Source organism: Macaca fascicularis, chromosome 12 (genome assembly GCF_037993035.2).
Source record: "Macaca fascicularis isolate 582-1 chromosome 12, T2T-MFA8v1.1".
NCBI lineage: Eukaryota > Metazoa > Chordata > Mammalia > Primates > Cercopithecidae > Macaca > Macaca fascicularis.
The window spans coordinates 39,927,917-39,947,500 of record NC_088386.1 but is presented as its reverse complement, the minus strand read 5'-3'; the positions used below and the strand labels follow the sequence as shown (position 1 = coordinate 39,947,500).

The 19,584-nt window shown below is 36.9% G+C and overlaps 1 protein-coding gene across 5 annotated transcripts in view; it reads left to right on the top strand.

The window, feature by feature from the left end:
- Positions 1 to 19,584, top strand: part of ZEB2 (zinc finger E-box binding homeobox 2) — a 132,463-nt gene that overhangs the window by 95,298 nt on the left and 17,581 nt on the right. For 3 of the 5 annotated variants that reach the window (XM_065525455.2, XM_005573107.5, XM_074009046.1), the window contains one exon: positions 291 to 362. The exons of the other annotated variants lie outside the window; for them this stretch is intronic. In XM_065525455.2, the coding sequence (XP_065381527.1) occupies positions 291 to 362 (72 nt within the window). The remainder of the gene's footprint in view (positions 1 to 290; positions 363 to 19,584) is intronic. 5 annotated transcript variants of the gene reach the window in all.

The following is a 19,584-nucleotide window of genomic DNA, read 5'->3' as shown; positions in this document are numbered from 1 at the left end:
TTTCCCCTGTTTGTCACTAGAACTGCCACCAGAAGAAAAGCCCTTCGTTTGCTCCAAATAAGCACTTCTGTTTTTCACAGCTTGCAGTAATGCTTAAAGTAAATAAGTTCTTGTGCAGCTAGCACTATTGGATTCATTCAATTGCTTGAACAAAGCTATTGTTTAGAGGTTTACAACAAGCCTTTTCTCTGCTTCCTTTAAAAGAATCTTCCTTGTTCCTGTGCTTGGCATGCTTAGTATAGTAAGCCTTTCTACAATTCTCAAATGCTAAAGATAATTTTCCCCCACAGAAGAAATGAAGGAAGACTATGACACTATGGGGCCAGAAGCCACGATCCAGACCACAATTAACAATGGTACAGGTGAGTTATGTTGGCCACGCTCAGATCACATTTGTCCTGTGTCATGTGGGTTTAGTGAGGCAGGGAAAGAAACACTGACCCATCCATTTGTATCTCCATGACTTAACAAGTAAGTCAGACTTTACAGGTCTCTGGTTTTGTTTCAAATCAAAATTTTCTACATTTTGGTATTTTACTAAGCAAGTGTATCTTTCATTCTCACACCCCTAATTCACCTGTGATGTTCAAGAATACTGAACTCTATGAATGGATCCTTTCAGTGCATGAGTTGGGTGAATCTCGAGTAGTAACTTTTATTTTAAAAGACTGCAAAAAATTATTTTAAAATTAGGATATGATATGCCTCTGCTAGCCACAGCTTGATATCAGTCATTGAGAATTCAAACAATATGGTGTAATTTAGACTGTAAAATGTTTTTTTCAGAAAGACAAATTTCCATGAACATTTCTCTCAATAATTAATCATCTGAGTTCCTTTAAATCCTTTCTTTACTTGTAATTCTCTGCATCCTTGAACCCTTCTGAATAATTTTTTCCAGGCAGTTTTAGAGAAGAATTGACAAGTTTACTTATTTTTAATGAAGCTAAAAAGTTACAGTGGAAAGATAGTGAGCGGCGTTTTGTTTTACTCTGCTACTGTAATAGAATGGAGTTTCAGGACAACTGTGATATTCCATGTTTTTTCCCAAACACTGAATGGCATCTTCTCTCACATTCTTACATCACCAACACAAATTTACATGTTTATCTCTCTTTTCCTAGATGAGACTATTTTTTTTTGTGGGGGGGTGGGGACGGCGGTGTTTCCAACAGTCCTCTACACTACCATCACAAATATTAGCATAGTGTCCACTATAAAATTATCTTCCAAAATAAAACAAAACAAAAAAACACATAACTACTTCTACTCAACTCATCCATGAAAAAAAGCTTGAAGTTTTATGAAATGTAAAAAACGAAGATGATCTTTATATCACCCTTATGTTGACACATACCATAATAAACTGCTCATGTTGTGTTTCTGTTTAAAATGTGCTTATTAATGACTTGAAAGCATGAATTCACTTTCCTGGGTATAAAATAAGAGAAATAATAAAAACCTATTGTCATTCTATTCATTCGAATAATGTCAAATTAAGGCATAAAAATAAAACTGTACAATATATGATTCTAGAAAAAGTGTAGAATCAAGCCCCAATAAACCTAATTTTTACACCCAGCCCTGACAATGACAAGATTGTAACCTTGGGCAAGCCAGTTTTCCTCTTTGGAACTCAGTTCCCACAACTGCAAAAAAAACGAGTAGATTAAACTAGTTTCTTGATAAGACTACTTCTAGTTTTAATATTTTATGTTGCATGGGTATTATCACCATGTAAAAAATAGAAACAAGATAAAATAACTTCATATTAAAACATAGTAATAAAGCGATATCATGAATTAGATACTTTCTATAATGTCCCAACTCATGGGATCAAAAATGGCTTTGAGTTCCTTTTAAAGATAAATGTTAAATTTTGGCCTCCAGCATAAATAAAAACTGATTTTTATTAGCCTTATAAGCACTTAAAGTGTCACAAAAGAAAATTTACCCACAAAGTAACAATTTACTAGTTGTTGTATACACCTAGAGTTTAAAGTGAAGTTAATAAAAATTGCTTCTATTCAGAAGGTTTAGAGGTCAATCTTGAATGTCTTTTCACCAGGCTTTAAAACCCCTTTTTTTCTCATAATACCTGCTGTACCTTGTAGTTCATATGTATTCAGTCAATAAATAAATCAATAAGTATTCATTGAGTGTATTCTATACAGTCACTGTTGTGTGCATATGAGGTAGAAGATGGGTCAGAAAGACTAAAACATGGTTATCATTTAATTTGGAAGATGAGACTAATACACCTGATAAAATAATGATAATGAATAAGTGAAAATATGTGATAAACCTGCAACAAATGGTAGGAGCCATAATTATTTAGTTTTTTGTTGTTTTGTTTTGATTTGTTTTGTTTTGTTTGAGACAGAGTCTCAAATTTTGTCACCCAGGCCTGAGTGCAGTGGTGCAATCTTGGCTCACTACAACCTCTCCCAGGTTAAAGCGGTTCTCCTGCCTCAGCCTCCCTAGTAGCTGGGATTTCAGGCACACACCACCATGCCCGGCTAATTTTTGTATTTATAGTAGAGACGGGGTTTCACCGTGTTGGCCAGGCTGGTCTCGAACTCATGACCTCATGTGATCCTCCCACCTTAGCCTCCCAAAATGCTGAGATTACAGGCATGTGCCACTGCGCCTGGCCCATAATTATTTGAATTACAGAAATGAGAGAGAGGCTATGGAATGGGCATTCACATCAGGTTTTGTGAAGGAGGTAGAATTCGAACTGAATACATTTTCAATAGTTATGGAGGAGTGAGGAAGGGCTTTCTAGTTGAAGAGGAGTCTGTGAGCCAAGAAGGGAAAGTGTGACATCTATTCAGAGGATAGTGAGTAAAGGGTTTTGGCTGAATCAGAGAGTCCTAGGAGGCAATTTCTGGGAAATAAAGCTGGACATTTAAGTTAAAGCCAGATGGTGGAGAATATAAAGCACCAGACAGAAAAGTCTGGGTCATGTTATGCTACCATGATTTCTGTGGGTGAAAACTAGACTCTGAGAGAACAACTGGAAGTCATTGTAGTTATCCAGGTGTGAAGTGATAAAAATCGTGTCCTGAGGTGGAGACAGTGATGAAATTAGCAACCTGACTTCTTAATAAGCAATTGATTATCTGAATGATGGAGGCAAAATGGCTTCAGAATTCCAGATCTGCATGTTTAGAATATAGCAGTACTTGCTATTTCTAGATTTACAGAAGAAGGATCTAATTTTGAGAAGATCTTGAACCAGCCTTTAGACATAAGTATTTTCATATAAAAGATATATAGATATGGGAATATGGGAATGTCCTTTGGAAATGAGGAATTGAAATCCAAGAAGTCAGGGCTGGAGATAGAGATTTGAGAGTTATGCAGATATACTCAGATCATGTTCAAGATCATATAGAACTATGAGATTTACGACTGAGTGTATTTGTTGAAAGCTGAGGCCAGGGCTCCTGGTGGCTGGGGAGGAAAATCAACGAAGATTTTCTTTTGGAAAAAAAAAAAGATTATGACACAAGAGAAAAAAATTAAACATTCAGAAGCAAAGAAAGAGAATTTCGTGAAGGTGAGAACTCAGTTAAAAGCTTCAAATAACTACCCTTGAAAGAAAGCTGAATAAATACACTGGACTTAGTTAATTAGAAATGTACTAGTGATCTTCAGCTTACAACTCTGCCCTTTTAGAGAATAAGTACATATCAGTCTTCCTAGCTACAAGCTTACCACTTCTTCTCCCTGGCATCTCTTTGGATGCTAAATACATATGGTTTTAGAAATAATACATCTTTTCTTGTTGAAATTACATCTAAAAGACCATCTTCCTCTGCTCCCAAGTCCTACTCATCAAGATCCTGCTATTGGCTGAACGTCTTCTCTAGCCATCCCACACTAGAATGTCTTCCTCCAATGAACCTGTGGGGTTTGGGCTGCTTTATCGCCATGAATCCTGGAATGGTCTCCGTCACAAAGTGTCTTTGAAGAAATGAGAGAGTGAATGGGAGACAAACAGCACTTGGACTTCCCTTTTGTATTTTTAGGTTGACATATTTTTGACCCCTGGCCTAAAGTAACCAACCAGACATTTTCATCTCTCCTTTATTCCACTCATCCAAACTTGAAAGCCTTAGTTACATTTGACTGTTCTCTGGCCCTCATGTCCTCCTCTATTTAGTCAGCCCACATCTTTTCTTTAACAGTTTCCTCAATGTCCAAATTCCCTTCTTAGAATCCTGAATTGCCCCTGAGCACCTACAGGACATTCTTCAGTCCGATAATAAGTGCCATCCATTGTATACCAACGGCGCTCCATTCTTGTCAGACCAAATCCCTGGGTGATAACAAAAAAGAACCACATTTATACCAACCTCTGAATCTCTGCCCATGCTATCCCTTCAGATCCTAATCCCCCAGCTCCTGTCTTCCAGTCATTCAAATTCTCCCCATCCTTCTGTTCTTCAAGTCCAGGTCACGTTGGACTTGATGTGGTCAGCCTTGAACACCTCAAATGACAGCAATCTGTTCCTTTTCTGAAATCCCACAACCCTAAGGTGTACACCGCTAACTTCAGCATGTTTAATTGTTCCTCTTTATATTGTTTGCCCTTATTTCATGGAGTCAATTTCATGAAGACAAGAGGTTTCTTCAGCTTGAAAATGAGGGCGGATCATCCTGGTATCTACCTCATTGGCTGACCTTGTTCTGCAGCCAGTAATTAAATAAATAATTACTGAGGTAATCAAATAAATAATGAAGCCAGGTGTGGTGGTCTGGCCCATAATCTCAGCTACTCAGGAGGTTGAGGTGGGAGGATGGCTTCAGTCTAGGAGTTGGAGGCTGCAGTGAGCCATAATCCACTGCACTCCAGCCTGGGTGACAGAGCAAGACCCTATCTCAAAAATAGTAATAAGAAGAATGTATATGTTGATATTAGTAAGTGACTAAAAAAATGTTTGCCCTAAGGAAAGGGCTATTCCATTTTGCCTCAACAAGCCCAGTTATAACAGGGAGCATACATGGTAGATACTACGACTGGTGAAATGAATGAATGAGTCAATGAATGAATATTTGGTGGAGAAGAAATGGATTCTGATAAAGGAAGCCACAGTAAGGAAAACATTCTCTGTGGAGGCGACTAAGTCAGTATCTTTAGAGAGTGAAACCAGGATCTAAGTCCCCGAAGGATTTTGCCTTGTTAAAGGCAAAGAAGAATAGCCTAGAGTATCACTATATATATATTTTTTACAACAAAGTTAGATTAACTGAATGGCAAAATTGATCTGTAACACATAAAACAGCGCAAACCTGGATTTATATTAATAACTTTCCGCATTGCATAAGTTCACCGGTTTTAATGTTTTTTTTAAAAAAGAAAGAAAATTGTAATGCTTTCACATGTAAGATAAAGAATACCTTTTAACAAAGAACCCTACAACTTTCAGATATTAATAGGATTTAAATTCAAAATGAAATTATTAGGTAAAATTTTTAAGAGTGTGTGAAAAAACTATTTTCTAAGAAGAGTAGAGAAATGGAAAAACCTGGAAGCATTATAAACCTGAGTTTGCCTAAGTGCTCGTAGTAACAAGGAGCTGTCTTAGGTGCGTGGTGATCATTAACATTATTGCAGTTCCACATGCGTATCAGGATCCAAACAGGGCCCTGATGTTTTCCTCTTTTAATGTGTGAAAGTTACATTTACTCAGACAACCTAGTACCTCTAGTTATAAAGGGCTATTAATAACCACCTGCATCTGTGCTTCCTTTGCTAAGAGGGGGGAAAAAGTACCTTACATCCAGAAACTGGGCAAGGCCAATTTAGGTGTCCGTTCTTAATCTTACACAACACAATAAAATTCTTGTTTAAGAACTACCTGTATGCATTCTGCTATAGTCATTAAACTCATCTCCGGTATCCTAAGAATAATACAAAAATTATTTTACATATGAGAGGCAATTGTTTTGGAAGACTCCAGATTCTAGACACCAATAACCTACACTTGAATTTTATCTCTACCAACTACTAGTTACATTAACTTGAGTATATAATTGATAAGCCTTCATTTCTACATCGGTAAAGTGGAAATCATGATTCCTTATGTACAAGGCCTCGCTGTGGGGATTAAATAGTATGTCACATTTATTTGTTTTAACTGTATTTTTATTTTCTTTCTGTTTCTTTTTTTATTTCAATAGGTTTTGGGGAACAGGTGATGTTTGGTTACATGAATAAGCTCTTTAAGTAGTGATTTCTGAGATTTCGGTGCACCCATCACCCAAGCAGTGTACACCGTGCTGACATGTAGTTTTTTTTTTTATCCCTCATCACCCTCCCACCATTTCCCCAAAGTCCATTGTATCATTCTCACGGCATGCCATTTTTAAAGCACCCAGTACAACAACTAACATAGACTAGATGCTCACCCTGTTTTGTCAGGTTTTTTTTGTTTTGTTTTGAGATGGAGTCTCGCTCTTGTTGCCCAGGCTGGAGTGCAATGGCGCGATCTCGGCTCACTGCAACCTCTGTCTCCTGGGTTCAAGCAATTTTCCTGCCTCAGCCTCCTGAGTACCTGGGATTACAGGCACACGCCACCACTCCCAGCTAATTTTTGTACTTTCAGTAGAGACGGGGTTTCGTCATTTTGGCCAGGCTGATCTTGAACTCCTGACCTCAGGTGATCTGCCCGCCTCAGCCTCCCAAAGTGCTGGGATTACAGGCGTGAGCCACAACTCCTGGCCAACTTCAAACTATTTTTATTCATTAAGATATGAATACATTGTAAACTGTATTCTCCATTCACACTGGTTCCTCCTTAACTTCTTCTCTAGGAAACAAAAATACAATATTTAACAAATTTGTAATGAAAGGGCTAACCAATTTTGAGAGCCTTTGACATTTAAGTTCTTTTGACATTCTGGAAAACTACACAGACAAGTTGTAGGACACATTATTTTCAGTACTCTGGCATTTGAGGTTAAAATATGAAGGTTAAGAACCAGTTTCGCTTTATATCTGATTTCATTTTTATTTAGCATCCCTTCTTTAACTGTGTAAGAAGAGGATTTAGTAGTATTTATAATGATTCTGTATAATAATGATGAAAGTTGTCAGACTTTTCCTTTCTTTGACAACTGACTTACATCAGGGATCGTATTCTTTTTAAAAATTTATTTTTGACACATAACAATTCTACATATTAATATTTGTGGGGTGCAACATGATGTTTTGATACACATATACATTGTTTAATGATCAAATCAAGGTGATTAGCATATCCATCTCCTTAAACATTTATCATTTCTTTGTGATAAGGACATTCGAGAACCCCTCTTCTAGCTATTTTGAAATATGCACTACATTTTTGTGAGCTCCAGTCATATAATAGACCAACATAACTATTTCTCCTATCTAACTGTAGTTTTGTACCCATTGACAAAGCTCTCACTGTTCACCCTTCCCCTTACCCTCCTCATCCTCTGGAATCAGCCTAAATGTCCATCAACAGATGAATGGATAACGAGTGGTATATATACCCAATGGAATACTATTCAGCCATAAACAGAATGAAATCATGTCATTTGCAGCAACATGGATAAACCTGGAGGACATTATGCTAAGTGAAATAAGCCAGGCACAGAAACACAAATACCACTTGACCTCACTCATGTGGGGAATCTAAAAAGCTGTTCTCATGGAAGTGGAGAAAAAATCGTATTTTTTTTTCTTCTTACCCTGTATAACAACCAATAAACAAAAAACAAAACATTTGCCCATTGTTAACAACCACTAAAATACATACATTCAGAGTGTTTGTGGTTTGTAGAATTTGAACTGAGGCTTGAGAAACTTTAAGGAAATAGAAGGGTGAGTTCCTGCCACTAAAGAACATAAAATTTTATGGTGTCGATAAACAAACATCATAATGACAAGAAGAGAAAATTTACAAATAAGTAATTATAGCCTCATTAGTTATTCAACTCAGTGGTCACTTATTGAGACCTTACTAAGTGCAAGGAATTTTATTAGTCATCATGAAAGATACAATGAGAAAAGAATAGTCACTCTCAATAAGGACCTGCATTCAACTGGGTGAATAAAACAGTGGTAGATGAATAGGAAATGTGTGTAAAATATTTAGTACAACGTTAGCACATAATAAATGCTCTATCATTTCTAGCCATTATTATTGATTATAATATCATCTGGATTAAGATGTTTTATGTGAAATACAGCAAAGCTATATCAGTTCAAATGCAAAGTGTTCAGTATTGTAGAGGGTTTCTAACAGTGTAGGGTCAAATATTGGAGACAGGACAAGAGAGGTGCCTTAAAGAAATTGCAAATTTCAGGGAAGAGTTTCTTCAGGACAAAGACTTGCTGGGCATGCCTCCTTGCACAAGAGAGAAAGGCTGAAATGTAAAAGGAGATTGGGTGAAAGATGGAGTGGGTTATCAAACGAGTTAAAATAACTTTAGATGATAGCCACAATAATGTTTATTTTTTAGCAGTAAGATCAGAAGAAGAAGACAGAATAATGATAGGAGAGAATGTAGTCAACTTAAAGTGATCCAAGGAATACACACTATATGGGTTGCACTCTTTGAAGTCAGTAGGAAAAAGAGCCCATCAGTTAGCAGTAAGGGAATAGGAATAGGGTTGGAATCTTGAGAAGTGGACATGTAGAGTAATTGCTGTGAACAATGCATGGAGATTCAATTATTAGGAAGGAATATCCCATTTTGAAAACATAGTCTGCAACAAGACTGTACTATTATTTAAGATTTTTTTAAAGATATGTTTGATGCTCCAGAAATTGTACTGGATCTTAGTTCAGCAGGGTAAGAATGACACAAGTGAAAGGGACAGAGATGGAAGTGAGGGTTTCAAGTTCCAAGGTGAACTGAGGTAAATAAAATCAGAAGGGGTAAAATGGACTAGAGAACTTTTCAGGGCCTGATTGTCACATTGAAGTACATGTTTCACGGGAATGAGGAACTGAATGATAGGGAAGGGGAGAAAGTAGAAATCAGAGAGTGAAATTTCACGGTTCTGGTTCTGGTTCTGGTTCTTGTCCCAGGAACAAGTGTGGCCATCCATGTAGCTGGACTAGAGAAAGCCTAAGCACTATGAAGCCAGGTCGTGCATGGGCTACCTATTAAGTGATGAAGTTTCTCAGAATGCAATGGCATCCTGGGGAAAATGTAATCATGGCACAGGCGTCATTTTGTTTGCATTATACAGGCAATGTCCTAAAACATGATAGTGAAAATGTGTGACTTCCGACTTCAAAACATTACAGCTACAGAGTGGAAGCTATTTGAGGGTTAGAGGTTAGGTTTGCTCTTATCCATAATCCCTCTCAGAGGATTTATACAGCGTTTATACAGTGTTAATGGTTCATAACCAGGGTATTTGTTGAATTAATGAATAAATAAACAAACAAATAAATGATGAGTGAGTTGACGAAACAGGAACATTGATTGGAAGCAGTAGCGTGAATTAAGGAGTTTGTTGACCCTTCTTCTTTGTTCTGTGAGTCATAACAAATGAAAGCAGGAATGGCCCTTTGGGAAAGGTCTGTAAGGGATGGGTTATTATCAGGGGATGACACAGTTTCATTTAGTCTGAAGAAGTGGAACACATGTAGGAGGATATCATTAAGCATGGGGGGAGAATAACAAGTAATATGTGAAATGGGAAAGCAAAATAAACCGGGAATAAAGTTCTTTTTTGGTTTCTAGTCCAAAGTTAAGCTTGAGGCATTTCTTGTTTATCATAACTACAAAATATCTAATATCTGCTAACTAATAACTAATACTTGCTATTTTAACAGATGTTAAAATAATACCTAATAAAAATTCACCTTTGCAAGGTGCTATGGAAAGTTATTCTTTATTGAGTGCCTTTAGAAACTTGATTACAAATTACAAACAGTCAAATTAGGAAATACAATCCTTAAATATTAAATGGAAATTTTAAATAAGCATCTTGAACAGAGAATTTGAAGAACTTTTTTTTCTTTTTTTTTTTTTTGAGATGGAGTCTCGCTCTGTCGCCCAGGCTGGAGTGCAGTGGCACGATCTTGGCTCACTGCAAGCTCGGCCTCCCGGGTTCTCCCCATTCTCCTGCCTCAGCCTCCCGAGTAGCTGGGACTACAGGTGCCCGCCACCACGCCTGGCTAATTTTTTTGTATTTTTAGTGGAGACGGGGTTTCACCATGTTAGCCAGGATGGTCTCGATCTCCTGATCTCCTGATCCACCCGCCTCAGCCTCCCAAAGTGCTGGGATTACAGGCGTGAGCCACCGCGCCCGGCCCCTGAAGAACTTTTATGTGTTCTTTTTGCTCCACTAGACCGAGCTCTGGATTACCCAGTAAAAAAAAAAAAAAAAAAAAAAAAGATGTAAGAATAAAACAAGTGTTTAGGATTCAGAGGAGTGGGGACATTAAAAAAAAAGAGAGAAAAAAAGTAAAAATTTTATACAAATGCATACAAACACACACACAGACACACACTGAAGTGGGCATTTTAACTGACTTTCCGCCATATTAATTGTATGGTGTAATAATGTGGCTATTTAGAATTGCTTATAATGTCATTGTGATCGTTTCAGTATGTAGGGCCTGTTCAAATGGTATCAAGTCAGGCATGATGAAAAACTAAAAAGATGAGGTTCTCTCTTTTCTTCTCTCTCTCTCTCTCATGTTGAGTCATTATGGTGCAGTAGAAAGAGCAGTGGGTGAAGAGTCAGGATACATAAATCCTACATACAGCTCTTCCAGAAAGTACTTGTGCAACTTTGTATGAATCACTAACCTCACTGTACCTTGGTTGTAACATCTGTTAAATGAGGAAATTAGGCTAGAAATTTTGGACTCCACCCCACCCTGCCCTTTCTTCTACTGAAATTTTACTGGAAGCATGAAGAAAAAAAAAATACTGGACCACACTAGCTGTCATGGGATGGGAGGCTCTCGGGGGCGCTGCCTCACGATAACATACACAGGCCCAGCTTCCTGGGTCTGGCCCCTGCACAGTCGCACAGGGCCCAGCACTGGTAAGAGCTGCTTGGTTGGCTCTGCAGTTGCTGTCTTGAAGTTCTTAACAATTTTTGAATGAAGAGCCCTACATTTTCATTTTACACTGGGCCCCACCAACCATGTAGCCAGTCCTGTTCATATCTCACAAAATACATGAGAAGAATAGGAGAGTATAAGCCTGGATGGGAAGTGGTGGGATCAGAGAGGCACTGCTTCAAGTATTGAATAGAAATGCCAGTTAAGTCTAAGTTTACAGGATCCTTCTTTGGGTATCTCCAGAGCAACTGAACCCCAAGTAAAGATCCAGATCTAGACTGAAAACCTTGCCTGACCAAGAAATACAGTGGTGCCAGGTGTAACTCCCCTAAACTGGTAATATTAGTATAAGGTTGGCAGCGTAGCCAGCAATTAAGCCTCTTTAACCATCAATTCTGTGCATTGCATCGTTAGCATAGGGGAAAGTGGGGGAAAGAATAAGAACATTTTTTTTACCTTCATTATCCTCTTGGTTTAATAACTCACAATTTCTCCTATTCCTCTTACATGGAGCTTAAATTAAAACTTTTAAATTAGTTAACTTTCTTATATGAGTAACAGAAGCGATACAAGTTTGATCATAACGTATTTCTCTGCAAGAGTTTTGTGGATATATAGTGTTAATCAATTGTACAAAATCAGTTTATCAGATAATTCAATTAGTACCTAAATACTTAACAAAGAGGGAATCATACTATTATAAAGCATGTCATACTCTTCTTGGTTTTATCTGTCACATTTTTATAGGTTGGAAGAGTTTTGTCCGCCAGTCAGACATCTGTCATGGAAGTCATTATTTTTTAATTTCTTAGTTAACTTCATACATTGAGTTTTTAAAAATAAGGTGGAGAAAGATAGGTTCAGAGGAGAGAAAAATAGAAGTAGTGCTTGGCAGGTGAGACGGGGGATGATTTTCAGACTATAATCAGTGAACGCCGAGAAGAGCCTGTTCACTTCCTGGCTAATGAGTGCTGTGGTTTTATTAGCTTTGTTTGCGATTAGGAGCAGCTATCTTCACTTCACAGCAAGTGTTCCCACAAGAAATAACTGATATTTCAAGCTTCTTGAGTGCCTACTTCATTCATTCAACAAATATTTAATAAGCACTGTTTTGCTTGTGATGTGTCTGGGGTTTCCAGGCACCTCCAAAATATTTTCTCTTAATCTGTATGTTTGATTTCCCCATCAGAAAGCTGTGTTTAGTTTTTAATTGAAAAGAAGACAGATAAAATTCTCTAGGCCTAGCCAGTAAAGAAAAAGCAAATTGATTAAGGTAATTAATTAATTGAAATTATGGAATTCTGGAACTTTGAGGATACCCCGGCAAGCACACCCTGGCTCATTTTACAGTTGAGGAAATTGAAATTCAAAAACATGAACTAACTGAGCCAAAATGAGGAGTCCAAGGACCCTGAGCCTTGCCTAATCATTCAGTTATTGCATAATAACTGTGACCCAGGCACTATGCTAGGTGCTGGTGACACAAAGCTGAATAACATACGGTTCATTCCTTTATCAGCTCACAGACACGTAAGAGAAAGATTACAATGGGATGTGATCAATTCAATGATTGAGACACACAGATGACATTCAGTAAGTGAAGAAGGAAGTCTATGTGAACTCAGGCATAGATAGTCAGGAAAGCTACCTAATAATAATAATATGGGACTGATTTTGCTTCTCTCCAAAATCATGTTATGAATGTCTCATTTAGCCATGCGAGGCAGAGGACTGAATTTGTAGAGTTCTTAAATTGGACAAGGGTCAGAATTTCCTGAAAGACTTGTTAAAACACAGATTGCTGGTTCCATAGGTTTGGATGGGCCCCAATAATTTGCATTTCAAGCAAGCTCCCAGATAATACGGATGCCACTGACTTTTGAAAATCACTGACTGTCCTGAGCTTTCTTAGGTTTCACGTGTCTTTACATAAAACATAAGAAAAGAGCATTGAATTGCTGGGCAAAATCACCTTACTTCATCAACTCCTGTAAAATGTAATAAACTAGTCTGTCTTTTTGGTAATATACCAATTCCAAATGTTTCGGTTAGACAGTAATGTGAAAGACAAGTGCATATTGTCTATCTTGGGAATTTTTTTAAAAGTAATGGACTCTATCATTCTGTGCCAATACACAGCAATCAAAATTGTCTGAGTGTTAGCAGTTTCTACATCTTGATATTCAAAATTCCCTAATGTAAGATCTCCTGCTGTTTAGGGAGATATTTGATACTACAGACTACTACAGATTCCCATTCCTTGTCCACTCTTCACCTCGCTCTCGTGAAGCTCTCTTACATGAGAAACTCTCATTGGCATCAGAACATGTGTTCCCTGGAGAAAGCCATGTTCAGAGCAGGGGTGGAGGGAGCAGCCAAGATGCTGTACTAATTCCCAGGAGAAGCAGAAAACTTTTCTGTTGCTCTTGACGACCTGGCTTTATCCATGCCTCTGTACCAGTTGGAGGCTCTGTGAGGCCGCCCATGTAGCTGTATAATGAGAAAAAGATCATCCTCTTCCCTCACGGTTGTTTTTAGGTATCTAGTGCCAACATGTCTTTTGGAAGCCTTCTGCAAAAATGCATACATGCAGTTTTAATGATGAAGAGCTTACATTTATTAATTAGTCAACTTTAAACAAAGCAGCCATGAGAATCTATAGACCTCAACAAATGTCGAATACGTGCTTCCTTAAACTAACAAACTCAATACAAATGACTACATTCAAAATAATTTTCTGTGTTTTCTTCTCATCTGAGATGTCAACAAAAAGACTGTTTTTCAAAAAGATGATAAATACAGTTACCTAGATTTGTAATTGCTTCTTCAGGTCCCTTTGCCTTTCATAGTGAAGTGAGCAAAAGCCAGATTATATGATAAATACATAATTTACGTTACATACATTACATTACACTGGGGAAGCATGTGTGTGTGTATATATATGAGATGTCCTATTATACATATATATATTTACATGTCTGTATATTGCAGAGTCACAACCATTATGTGTATATATCTCCAAATGGGTGAATCACAGAAGTAGGAAAAAAAATTAACTACTCAAGTCCTAATTTCCAAGAAAACTGGCACTAGTAGGCACTCAACAAACAGTTATTAAAAAAAGGTGATGGATGGATGATTCTACTCAGTTTTTTACATATACTTGCTGCAGGTCCTCTGTACCTTCCAAGATATTTTCTTTTGAAAAAGAATTATTTATTCATTTTGATGTTTACTTAAATGGCTTAACATAATATTCAATTTTTTTCAATTTTTTATGAAAATCAAAAGCATGCAGGACACTAAACCAGTGATAATAGAGCACCTGTCTTCCAATGTGAACACAGGCTTGTTACAAATAAAGAAAATAAATACCAAAGGGAAACAGAAAATGATAAAGAATAAGTACCCAGTCTATATTTCACTACCTGTAAACACTAAGCAAAGCCCACTTTTAAGTATCTTTGAGAAAGTATTCTAAAGCAACTTGATTATGGGGGCTGACTAATTTGGGGACCAATATTTCTCTTTTATTTAGAGTTCTGTTAACACTGCTTGATTTTTAAGCAATAATTTTTAAAGCCAGTCTATATTGATATTTATTGTTATCTGTCTAAAAAATCAATATCTAACACAGACATAAAGATATTTATAAACATGTCATTAATAAGCAATGTTAGTAAGACTGACCAACATATTGCCAAGAGAACTGAGGCTTTCCTGACAAGAAGGGACCTGAAAATTCACCCTAACAATCAAACAATATTAAAATACACATGGTCATGAGGAAACATTTTTAATTAACATTCTTTTTTTTCTGTTTTTGAGATGGGGGTCTCACTCTGTCACTCAGGCTGGAGTGCAGTGGTGTGATCACAGCTCTCTGCAGCCTCAACCTCCCAAGCTCAAGCACTTCTGCTACCTCTGCCTCCCCAGTAGCAGGGACCACAGGCACGCACCACCATGCCTGGCTAGTTCTTTTACTTTCTATACAGACAAGATTTGTTGTCCAAGCTAGATTTTTTTTTTTTATAAAGAAAAGGTTATCTAACCTTAGGGAAGGTTGAGAGATATTTGCAAGACATTAGGGTAAATTTTAGGACTATGCAAAATCTCTGGAGAAGGTATGGGAAGAAATTACTTGAGGCTTCTTGTGAATTTTTGTTATTGTTTGATCATAAATACCATGCAAATATCCTTTGTCAGTGTGTTTTGGCAGTTCTTCCAAGGAGACCAGGGAGTGAAGAGGATTACAGAAAGAAGGAAAATGAGGTTGATTTTACGCTAGAAAAATTCAGTGAAGAATTCTACAACCTTTCTGCTACTTTTCTACCTCATTCCTGTATCCAGTACACATTACTGCGTAATCTTTGTAAAAACAAACATACAAACTTTCAGATACAATCAAAACTTCATTCTTCCCAACAATTCTGAGAGTAACCAAAATTGAATCCCATCATTTGTCCTAGTATTATAACTGTTAGGGTGACTGTAGTTTTAAGAGACTGAAATACAACATACCTTCAAGAAGAAAAGGAAGTTTCTTGGCTCACAGAATTTAAGGAAGGTGGTCAACAGAACCGCTGCAAGGTGCACCTCGGCCTCAGGAACGAGAAGAGCTAGAAATTAACTGTCAGAACATGCAATCTTGTCTGCTTTTTCTCTGTATGTCTGCTTTATTCTCTCTCTTCATAAATCTTCTTTTTCTAGATGGAAAATAACAATTCCTCATTCTACATTTTATAGCTACAGTCACTTGGCAGAAAAAAAATTAAAAACTGCCTTGATGCTTTTTCTGGAACAAAGTCCTAAAATCATAAGGAAGGGATTTATTGAATTTAATTGGATCTATTGGCTACCCTGGACCAATCAACAAGTTGGCCTGGAGAAGAGAGGACTAAGATTGGCTCACCTGAGCAACAGAGATCAATTATGGCTAGGGGAGCAGGATCACGTGGTAACACAGCAGCTCCTTGGGTACCATAAGGCTTGGCAATCGGGAAATGGAGAACCATTCCTAGGACAAGGTGAATGTTGAAGTACTGGGCAGAAAAACTGTATATTACTAGCACCTATTGCACCTCAGGGAAAACTACATTAGATCCATGCTGATGATACCTAGTTTCTGAGAGGTTCAACTCTAGCCCACTTAAGTGACCCTAGGTATATGAGATATATAAACAACAGCATATCTATACAGCATGAAGAAATATCCAGATGGAGCAAATGGATTTAAATGATTGAGTGCCATCTTCTTCATGAAACCCTTTTTGAATACTTACCTGAGCCCTATCAAACTCTTGCAAGTATTTATGACCACTATTACACAGTTTATCAAATAATTATTCTACAGTTGCCTGAATATTAGGTCTAAGTCCCTAGCTCAGCTGCAGGTATCTCATTTTATGCTTCCTTTTACTAAAAGACCTCTACACCAAGATTAGTGTTAAGGACATAATTTATTCCACGTTCATCCCATAAATGATCCTTGAGAGCCTACTAATTTCTAGGCAATATACTCAATGCCCAGAATACAAAGATGATCAAAGATGGATCCTTAAAGAGAGCGCATGATTTGATGTCTTTTGTCCCCATCACACTTGACATAGAAATCTAGCATGGCCAAATTTGATCTAGCAATTGAATTGCCTCTCCAAGCAACGGTAGTGTATCTAGATGCAGTTTTGTTTGCCTATCCAGAAAAATCAGAATTTTCCTCCCTTTTAAGCCAAAAGGCTATTAATGCAAATCCAATTGAATTTGCATATGATTACATTTCTGATGGAAACATTCATATGCAAATGAAAATTCATGCAAAGATAGCCAGATCATTCAAATAGTTGCTGAAATATCAAGATAAAATTAGGATATTAAATGTACATCCATCTATGTTTACTAGGTTACACTAAGGTCATCAAGTAGGACAATATTCTCAGAAAACTTAAACCATGTCTTAACCCTTAACATAAACCATTGGCAACCCTCAAGTAGATACGAATTCAGAAAGGAACGATTACATTACTTTCTGCTGTCATAGCACTGAAAAAGAAGTCAGTCACTGATAAAAGCAGTGAAGTTACTCAAAAGACATTCATCATGGCTTCACCATTTTGCCCCTTTTATCTTTTCTTCCTATCAAAAGTAAAAGGTAATTTTTTTTATAGATCTGATGTTATTTTGATGATCCAAAACAATAAGCAAATAGTTTATGCAAGTTGACAGTTTCTACATACTCCATAGGTCCTCAGTGATGCAAGTTAAATGACATCATCACAGTCACCACCAATAAGTATCCACTGGAAAGCATCCATGACATTGTGTGTACAGCAAGAGGAAAGTGATCTTATCTAAAGCCCATATTCTTTATTAAGTCCAGCTAATAACAGATTTAAGCAAAATTTCAAGGTATAAAATCTTAATCCATTACTGTACATTCCAAATCTATTTTTGAGGGAAATACAGTCTTGGAATAGACCGTTGTTCTTGTTAAACTTATTAGAAGTTACAGAGGAAAAAAAGAAAGGTTTGAGATCACAGCATTCAGGATTACTGGTGCTTAGTTTAGTGGTCCACAAAGTGTAATTCTCCCACTTCCTTTTATTTGGTCCCATGTATTTGTTTATAGTTTCAAGTCCTTTTAGAATTCTAGTGTTCTTTGCTTTGATCAATGTCACCTGCCATCCATCAAATTTGGAAAGTCTAAACCTGAGGGAGGGATCTTAGCATCTCCCAACTTGACAAACCAGATTCTTTCCCAAATGAATCTGAGGAATTTTATCTTAGGTATTTCTCAAATCCAGCCACTTCCTTCATCTCCATCATCAATTTCTTAACAGTATCTTTTGCCTGGCCTAGGACAGGAACCTCCTAACTGGATTCCCAGGACCTACTTTTCTCTTCCTCCAATCCCTATCATACTATAGCCAAAGATGTCATCTAAAAATGCGAATAATCATAATTTCATCCAACCATCCTCTTTGCTTAATACTCTTCAATAGCTTCCTGCTTCTTTTAGAGTAAAAACCCAAATCCTTAACAAGCTCTTACCTGCTGCATGGTCTGGCTCCCGCATTACTCTCCACCCTTACATCGCGTGGTTCTCCTTTCACCCTCTGCACTCCAGCACTGTCCTTTTTTTTTTTTTTTTACATCCTGAGATGTCCCATGCTTGTTTCAGTCACCACATTGCACATGCTGCTCTTCTCCAGCTTCTACAGTTAGGTAACTTCATGCTTCTTCAGTTAAGACCTTCCTGATCTTCTAGCTGCCATCAGGCTCCTCTGTTACTTTTTTTATACCACCACATAACTTTCTTTCATAATACTTATCTGAGTTTGTAATGATGTGTTTACTTTGGAGATAGTATCAGTTGTATTATTCTCTCTCGTGACTTCCCAAAGGATGAGCCTAGATCTGTTTTTTGCTCACCAGAGCATGACATGATGTCTATCACACACTAGGCATTCAATAAATACTTGTTGAATTAATGGATGGTTCCACTTTCTATTCTCCTTATCAAAAATCCAAGTTCATAATGATGAAAGCTAAAAAAAAAAAAAAAAAATTGCCTGGCTTGCTTGCGCATCACTCTGCCACAGTTGCCAAGGAAAATTATTATGTCAAATACTATAATATTGTTTATGGTAGAGAAGACAAGGTGAACAATCTAGTGGCACCAAGGTTAACTGCTTTCAAAAACTATGATAATAGGATTCCACGATTAATTGTACCAGCAAAGCACTTTTTTCACCTACTTAGAATAAAGAATAATATAACAGCTACTCTCCCAACTTTGTGTTATGCATAAAAATATTATTTAGGATATCTAAGTCACAACTTATTTCAGAAACACATCTAGAGGTTTCAAATATACAAAATCTTATGACACAAGTTGCTAAAATTGAGTTACAACTCTTATTCATTTCACAGGAATAGAGTCATAATTACAAAAGTTAAAGTCACATCAAAATCACACACCAGTTTCTTAACTCCCTCTGTTACTTTTTATTTTATTTCTATCAGTTGTGAGCTTAATTTTATTTTCAGCAGCTTTAAAATACTGAACTAAAGATTAAAATTATAGGGAAAGATAAAATGCCACATTCTGGTGATTTTTTTTAACAAAGTTGCATTATTATCTGTCTAGGAATATCTTTCCTTTTTCATCTGTCTCAGATTGTGTAGTCCTGGCTGTCTGTGACATTCAGAGGGTGAAGGGTTAAAAGCTTATATTTAGCAACAGGATGTATCTGTGGTTAGGGACGTTCAGTCTAGTGGACAATGAAAAATTAAATGTACCTTTCTTAAAAGAAAAGGAAATTTCAGATAGACTATTAAAGTAACCTTAATTTTATATTATCTTTAATGTTTATGGATCTTAGAATACAATTGTTGGCTTTTTAAAAAATTTTATGTAAAACATTTTAAATTTCTTTCATTCTTTGTAAGAATGTATAGAGACTAATATTCCAGGAAGAAAAAAAATAAAATAAAATGTGCGTATTTAATTGAA